Source organism: Oreochromis niloticus, linkage group LG13 (assembly GCF_001858045.2).
Source record: "Oreochromis niloticus isolate F11D_XX linkage group LG13, O_niloticus_UMD_NMBU, whole genome shotgun sequence".
NCBI classification, from domain to species: Eukaryota; Metazoa; Chordata; class Actinopteri; order Cichliformes; family Cichlidae; genus Oreochromis; species Oreochromis niloticus.
The window spans coordinates 15,771,684-15,779,644 of NC_031978.2; the positions used below are offsets into that span (position 1 = coordinate 15,771,684).

A 7,961-nucleotide genomic window follows, 5' to 3' on the forward strand; every position below is an offset into this window, starting at 1 on the left:
AATAGAATCTGTTCACTCACAAACATGCCTGCCCACCTCACTGTTCTTTTCATCTTTAGTGTACTCAAAGGTCATCGCAGGAATCATTTAAATACTTCATGTTTCACACGCTACTGCCAGCAGATGACAAAACTAATGATTTTCAATACGTTTTTTATTATCTAGTTTTGTACTTGACAGTACTCCTATATGTATAGTAGGCCAATTATGTGAAGGAAAAATGTTTTAAGTGAAAGAAAAACTTAAAATACTGTATTTGTTCTTGTTCACAATCAGTCAAGTAGCTATAACAGTTGGAAAATCTATTGACATCCCATGTTGCCATTAACTCCCCAAGAAGTGAAAAATTTCTGTTAAAAAAGTAGCTGAATGCTATAAAGAACTTAATATGTGAGACAAAGCATTGTTAATTAAAGGTCTGTGACAAGTTGGACGTGAGATCAGGCTTTCTGTAAATTACATTTTCACAGTCTAGACAGGAAGAGGAAGTAACATAGCATGAGCTGGTTTAAAGTCATCTCAGTTATCCCCAATATAATACAACTATGTAATACAACAAACCAAACTGTTTCTTCCTTCCTGTGTTTCCTTCATTTCATGTTGTTTTGCTTGTTGTCCTTGTATCCATGTTTCCATTGTGATTTAATCACCTTTTTGTTGCTTTTCCTTCCCAATTGTCATATTTGTTCTGTTCTACAACTGGGTGAAAAAAGGTCACAGAAACACACTTTAGCTAATCACCACACAAATGTTTCAATACTAAACCTATATTTGCCTTTTTATCCGTATCTATGTTATTGGACTTTTTGTCACTTACTGCTGCAGCATGTTGTTTGCTCACATCATCTTGAAGCCTATTTTAATCTCCTTTATAACAACAACTTTATAAAACCCTTATGCTTTATTCTTAAAAGCATACAGCTTTATTGCACAGTTCTTTGTTACGTCTGGCTTTCTTTAAGATCATTGACACGATGCCTGGTTTAAATGAAATAAAGAAGCATGAAAAGCATCGACATCAATGGATAATCCTGACCTCTAGTTTCAGGATTTGTGAGAACTAACAGCACATATTAAACATTTTTATTTTTTTGCTTTTACTTCATGTACTGTCAGTGTTATTCAATATTATGGGAATGCATATTAATTTAACTTGTAATAATAAGTAATTGAGTCCATAAAGCTGTCAAGTAGTGGTCGGGTGACCGCGGAGATTGGCTTTAAGAGTAAGATCCACCCACCTGTTCTTCGCTCAGACGTCGTTCATTTCGTGTCAGGAGCTCCGATACCTTCTGATCGTCAGCCTTCCTTCACCGTAGGTTCCGTAAGTGCTGTGTCTCTTTGCATTCTGCCATCCCGGTCGTGTTCCCGCTCCTTTTATAACATCGATTTCTTTCCGAATCCGCGTTTAGCGCGCTTGGTGTTACTAAATTAAACTGCATACGTCTTCCAACCGATCGCCAGGTCTTTGCCGTGTTGGGGTCTAGTCAGCACGCAACACGGGCGCATCTATTTACTAATCCGTGCGTCTCCGTACTGACAAAAGCTTTTGAATGTTGTGGATGGCAATTTCTATACCTACTCTACAGCAAAAGATAAAAATAAAAAATAACACCTGATAGTAGAGGAATTAGGAGGAAGGAAGGAGTTGTTGCTATTGCATGTTGCATAAATTCAAAAATAGATCCAGACTTGACTGTGTCTAATTCCACTCACTCACAGGCATGGCTGCTCATCTCATCGTTCTTTTCCTCTTCAGTGTGCTAAAAGGTTGGTCACATAAATCATTTAAATACCTAATTTTTCAAAGGTTAATGTCAGCAGATGAAAAAATGAATGACTGTTATTTTTTTGTATTATTCAGTTTTATACTTGACAATAGGTACTGTAATGTCTCTACATGTGCAAGATAAGTGAACGAAGAATGTATTAAGTAAACATAACCATCAAAACACTTTGTTCTTGTTGCAGGAGTTCACAGCATAACTACAGTCAGTAAAGTATCAGTGAAAGCTGGAAAATCTATCTCCATCCCATGTCTCTATCACTACCAATACAGAGACCATGTGAAGAACTTGTGTGAAGGATATTTTTGGAAGTTCTGCAGATATGCAGTGAAAACAAATGAAGCAGACCCTTCAGGAAAATATTTAATCTCTGATGACAAAAAACAGCGAACTTTCACTGTGACTATAAACCATCTGACAAATCAAAACACTCATTACTGGTGTGGAATGGAGATGAATTCATCAGATACTGGAGTGTATTTTCAGCTGTTAGTTACCAATGGTAAGTGCCTATTTTTATACACCAAATTTTTTTTCTGAAAAATAGAGGGTTTTTCTTGGATTATTTTTTAACAGAGACTGAATGTGCTTTTATTTGTCATTTAAACCTAATGAGAATCGATATGGAGTCAGAATTACCAGTTATTTTTCCATTAATCTATTGTTTCCATTTTTGTATTCATTTTACCTGGAGGTACTCCAAGTCTCTATGTTGATCATCAGAGGATTACAGGATATATTGGAGAAAACATAACCATCAGATGTCACCACAGTAGCTCTGGAGAAATGAAGTGGTGCAGGCTGGGCAGGAACTGTGTGACAGGATCATCTGGATCTATAGATGGAACAACACTGACCGCTCATATGAGCGAACCAAATGTTTTCACAGTGACCATGAGTGGACTAAAGTCAGAGAACACTGGCTGGTATTGGTGTGCTAAAGGTGACATTCAGATACCAGTATATTTAAATGTTACTGAGAAATTTAACACTAGTAAGTACTGCAAGTGATTATAAATTCTACATGTATGTGAATCCCATCCATTGTAAATGTTAGTACTCTAAGAGATATTAAGATAGTCATTGTTACAGTACTCTACTGATGATGTTCTTTTTTGAATTATAGCCACTACCCTTACAACTATTAGTATTACTTCTCATGCTGTTGCTGGAAATGGAAAATTGACTACAATGGAGCAATGGAATAATTTTACAATTGTAGAAAATAAACAACACAGGTCAGATTATTATTATTTTTTTATATGCAGCATTTAGTAATACTGTACTTTTTAATGGAGTCTGTATGATGATTTTTTATTTTGTTTTGTTATTTTTTTACTGACTAAATAAAGCTAATTATCTGTTTTCAAACTGCATGTTGCAGAGCTTCATTTCCCCCAAAGATCCTCATCATCCCTCTGAGTGTTTTGATCGTGATCGTAATTGTGGTGCTGTTCATCTGGTTTATACTCAGACACAGTAAGTCTCACTGAACTTCGATTTAGATCTATGGAAAATTTACTTGGAAATCTTTAAAATGAAATGAATATTTAGGTTATTCTGCATTGTACACACAGTTAATAACAGCAGTTTTATTTTACTAGAAAAGAGCAAAGCAGAATCATCAGCCACAGCAATGGTAAGTTATACTGACTGTTTTTCCCCCCTGTGGGCATGGTACATGATACTAAAAAAAATAGGAAAAGTACATCACAGGGCAAACTTTCATAATGACAGTTTACGGATGTTTTAATGGTGTCATGTTCTTCAATCCAGGTTGGAGAGGAAGTAACATACTCTGAAGTTAGAACCAAGAAAAAATGTTCACCCAAGGTAACCAACTGCAGTACTATGAAGACATTAAGTGTACAATTTTCAGTGAACATACTGGTTAATTTATAATGTTTGATAAAATGAATCCTCATACGGTAAACTATTCTTGTGGTTTTTTTATGACTTGAACTGTGTTTTGTTCTTCAATGCAGGCTGTAACCGAAGTAACATACTCTGAAGTCAGACCCATGAAAAAACGTTCACCCAAGGTAACCAACTGCAGCAGTATCAAGCAATTAAATTTAAGAATTTTCAGTGAACATATCGGTCATCTGACATTGGATGTGTAGTCTATTACAGATTCATTTCTAATATGTTTGATCAAATGAATCATACGGTAAACTATTTTTGTGCGTTTTTTATAACTTGAAAAATACAACGGCAGCTATCAGAAGTAATTAGATCATGAGTCACAAAGCTGTATTTTGCTTCTGATAAGTCAAACTTTTATCTCTTTTAACTTTTTTAAATACTGGCATTTTGTCAACAACACTTATAAATGTGAGAGTGCTACAGTAGCAGAAAAGTCTCCAGCCATGGAAATGTGGGGAAAAATCACCTGAGGTAACCCTAACATAGTACAAATACATGTTTATATTTAGGAATACAAGCAGGCTTCTTTTTTTTCTTAAAGCACAGCAGAAGTGTAAAGCAGGGGCGGATCTAGAGAAATTTTCTTAGGGTGGTATGAGGGTGGCAAAGAAATCAAATGGGGTGGCAAAATCAAAGCCTTTTTTTCCCAAACACATATGCAGGTGGTTACATATGGTTAAAATGATTCAAATGCAGTAAGTATACACGTTTTTCATATAAATATAGTCTATAACTTAATTATTGTCTGTAGCCCACATAATTACACACTTTAGTTACATAAAACGTGAGTTTTGATTTTATGTACTGTATAGCCTGTGTAATAAATAAATATGTAGCCCAATAAGTATAAAATCCAGAAAGCTACACAACATGGGGCGGTTCATTTACAAACACAAGTCTAACTTAAGTTTCACACTGTTTTTTGTTAGAAAACAATCACATTGTTACAGCTTAAATTACACAAAATGTCAGAAATCTGCACTGTCATGAACAAAAATGTAAACCTAATTTTTCATGATTTGTTGGATTAACCCACTGAGGTCTGAAATACAACCGGCCATTTTTGACTCCTTTTGAGTTTACGTTTGTATTTCACCCTCAAATTGCTTCATTTTATTTTTCCCCCCTTGCCTTGTTTGGTATCATTCTTTTCAGCTCAACTGAATTTAGTTGTTTTTTTCACTGACATACTGCATTAGTATTACTGAAATCACACAAAGAACTTAAAATCCTAGTAGTATTTTTTTACTGTAAAAAAAAACAAAACACAGACATGTTGAGTAAATTTTTATAACTTGAAATGCAAATATAAATTGTACATTTTGTAAACATATACAAATATTTATCTAAAAATGCAGCCAATACACCTGCTGTTTTTTTCATTTTGTACAACCATTTAAAAATATTACTAAAACTAAAATGAGAGAACAATCAGCTGTCACAATAAGATGCCCCACAAATGATGTGTGCCAGTAAAAAAACATGTTTTTCCACCAAAAGACAGAGGACAACATCACAGGGATAAACCTGCAGGCCTGACAGCAGGAGGTGTATCACTCCGCTGGTTTTCTACTTAGTGACAGTGTTTACATTGCAAATGTGCTTTTGTGACATTCATTAGTGCCCTCACTGACACACAAAACAAAACACAACAGAACAACTACACAAGACAACACAACACACTAAGTATACACTCCACACTAAACGTCACAAATCTCCCACATCTAAAAACTCTCTCTCTCTCTCTCTCACTCGCTCGCTCTGTCTCGCTGCCATTACCCTCACTCCCAAAACTCTCCCCTCTTCCTAAACAACCAAATCCCACGTGTTGACTTTTTTTTAATTGGTCGACAAGGTACATTTTTCCACCGATAGGAAAGAGGTGGCTTTTTTCTTTCTTTACTGTTTTCGCGCTGTCCTTAGAAAACGCTTAAAATACACACACACACACAAACGCGACGACAGTATTTAGTAAAAAGCATGGCTTATATATATTATCATAACTCTGGATTTACTGGCCTGTAATTAAAATTTTAAAACTTTGAAGTCCGAACTTTCAATGTGGGCTGAAATAGAGGCTCGGCGTGGCTGCAGCTTGTTGCTATGTCAGCTTACATCAGTCATGTGATTTGGAGGTGCAACGTGTCCGTGGACCACAGAGGGTTAATAACACAAACCTTCCTTCCATTTCTAGAGTGTAACATCCAACCACCTGTGTAAAATCTGAAATTCTCATGGTGTTTTTCAAAATGTGCTCTGCTTGCTACTGAAAACAAGAAAAAAGCCGGTCCTGCTATGGGCTGAACCATTTGTTAATGGTGGAGGGGGGGAACACTATGCAATATATTCAGTTTTAGTATTTATATTCACTGTTGACTGTAACTACACTCAAACTGTTAATGCTATCTTATTTTATTAACAACACTGTCATATGCAAAACTGGGGTGGCACTTGGGGTGGCAAGGGATCATTTTAGGGTGCCACTTGCCACCCCATGCCACCCTTCTAGATCCGCCCCTGGTGTAAAGTGCTCAGTTTCTGAGTTCATTTGCTGAAAGTGACATGGAACTCGTGCACAGTTCTGTTGTTGAGAAACAGCATAATAAAAGGATAAATATTAAAAGACCTGAAACCAACCACACACCGTTTCTCACTTCCTTTGTTTCCTTTTAATTTGGTCACATTTTTCTTTGCTTTTTCTTCCTAATTGTCACATTTGTTTCTGTTCCCCAACAGGCTGAAGGAAAAGAAACAGAAGTTACATACAGCACATTAGCTAATCTCTACTGAAATGCTTTGACATTCAAACTTTTTTGCAATCTTAACTTTCTCTGTACCTATGTTACTGGAGTCCTTGTGAGATAAATGGTGTAATGTGTTATCTTATCTGTTATCTTATTATTAAAGATATGTTTAGTTCTTGTTGTTGCTATTATTAGTGAGGGTTTGAGTTTTCGTGTATTTTAACATTCCTCTATGTTAAGTTCATCTTGTTATGTTAAAGCTCTTAAGTTGCTCAGTGTTTAGTCCTTTGTCTATTAGATCCTTTTGTGTCATCACCCCTTGTGTTTTAGTCTCCCTTGTTGGTTCATGTTGTCAAGTTGGTATCATGTCTGCATCCCACCATGTTTCCTGTTTATTTTGAAAATCTTGCTTCCCTGTTCTGTGTGCTCAGTTTACACTTCCCCTGTGGTGTTATTATGGTTTGTTCTGTCTGCTGTTTCCTCATGTGTTTCCACTTCCCTTAATCTCCCCTATGTGTATTTTAGTCTGTGTGTGTTCTTTCAGTCTTCATCAGATTGTCTGTGTTACCACCCATCTCGGCTTGTCAAGGTTTTTTCATGATTTTTTGTTCTGTGCACGTTTCTAGTTCATGTTTTTTGATGTCATAGTTCCTCTCATGCCCCAGTGCAAAATCATGTTCATAGTTGTTCATAGTCTGTCCTAGTGTTCCCAGTTTCGGATTCAGTTTAGTTTTCACTATGTTGCCGTGTTTTGTTTCTTGTAATCAGCCGTAATAAAGGCTTGTTTTTTCTTTAACACTCAAGTCAAGTTCTTTGTCCCTTTGTGTCTGCTCTTGAGCCCGTTAAACTAACACAAGAATCATAGACCTGTCCGTTCGCTCTAAGCATCAACATCAACCTTTGTATTTGTTGTACTTTGTTTATATAGCTTCTAAATGATGTAGATGCTTGGTTCTAACCTACAACAAATTATAAAATTGAAGTAACTAAAAATAAGACCACAAGTACTGTATGAGGAACTAGTAGCAAGGCCCGTTTGAAGTGTTGGATATTGCATACATTTAAAAATAGAGCAAGACTTGACAGTGGTTCATGTGGTTTGAGTCCACTCACAGGCATGGGTACTTATTGTTTTTCTTTTTCTCTTCAGTGTACTTGAAGGTCTGTCACATGAGTTGTAAAATACCTTGTGTTTCAAAGGCTAACATCAGCAGATTATAATAAAGTTGTCAATAAAATCCAGTAATGTAATGGAGAATTTGTGAAGTAAACATATTAAAATACATTAAATACATTAAATGTGTGGTGTGACAGTATATTTTTCAGTATATTTTTCAGTGATTTTATGCACAGCTGTAGGGTGTACAATGTACACCATCCTCATAATTCTCCAAACGGTGGCAGCATTTCTACCCCCTGAAAGCTGAAAACTCAGGTTATCAGGTTTCAAGGGGAGTCACAGTCGGTCACATTTAACAAGTTTAATTACCTATTCATTAGTCTG

General features: G+C 36.0%; 1 protein-coding gene across 1 annotated transcript; it reads left to right on the forward strand.

The window, feature by feature from the left end:
- The first annotated feature begins 1,124 nt into the window (after positions 1–1,124).
- LOC100696238 (polymeric immunoglobulin receptor) lies at positions 1,125–7,426 on the forward strand. Its single transcript, XM_019366761.2, has 10 exons — positions 1,125–1,324; positions 1,723–1,770; positions 1,972–2,289; positions 2,482–2,781; positions 2,914–3,025; positions 3,172–3,266; positions 3,392–3,426; positions 3,564–3,620; positions 3,773–3,829; positions 6,450–7,426. Exons 2-10 carry the CDS (start codon positions 1,725–1,727, stop codon positions 6,501–6,503), a joined length of 1,074 nt encoding a protein of 357 aa, XP_019222306.1. The 5' UTR covers positions 1,125–1,324; positions 1,723–1,724; the 3' UTR covers positions 6,504–7,426.
- Positions 7,427–7,961: the final 535 nt, after the last annotated feature.

What these genes read in the sequence shown, in the direction of transcription:
- LOC100696238 (XM_019366761.2), top strand. Translation starts at nt 1,725, where the DNA reads ATGGCTGCTCATCTCATCGTTCTTTTCCTCTTCAGTGTGCTAAAAG. An exon ending in TACTGAGAAATTTAACACTA is followed by an intron (nt 2,782 to 2,913) that starts GTAAGTACTGCA and finishes TTTGAATTATAG; the next exon opens with CCACTACCCTTACAACTATT. An exon ending in GTAGAAAATAAACAACACAG is followed by an intron (nt 3,026 to 3,171) that starts GTCAGATTATTA and finishes TGCATGTTGCAG; the next exon opens with AGCTTCATTTCCCCCAAAGA.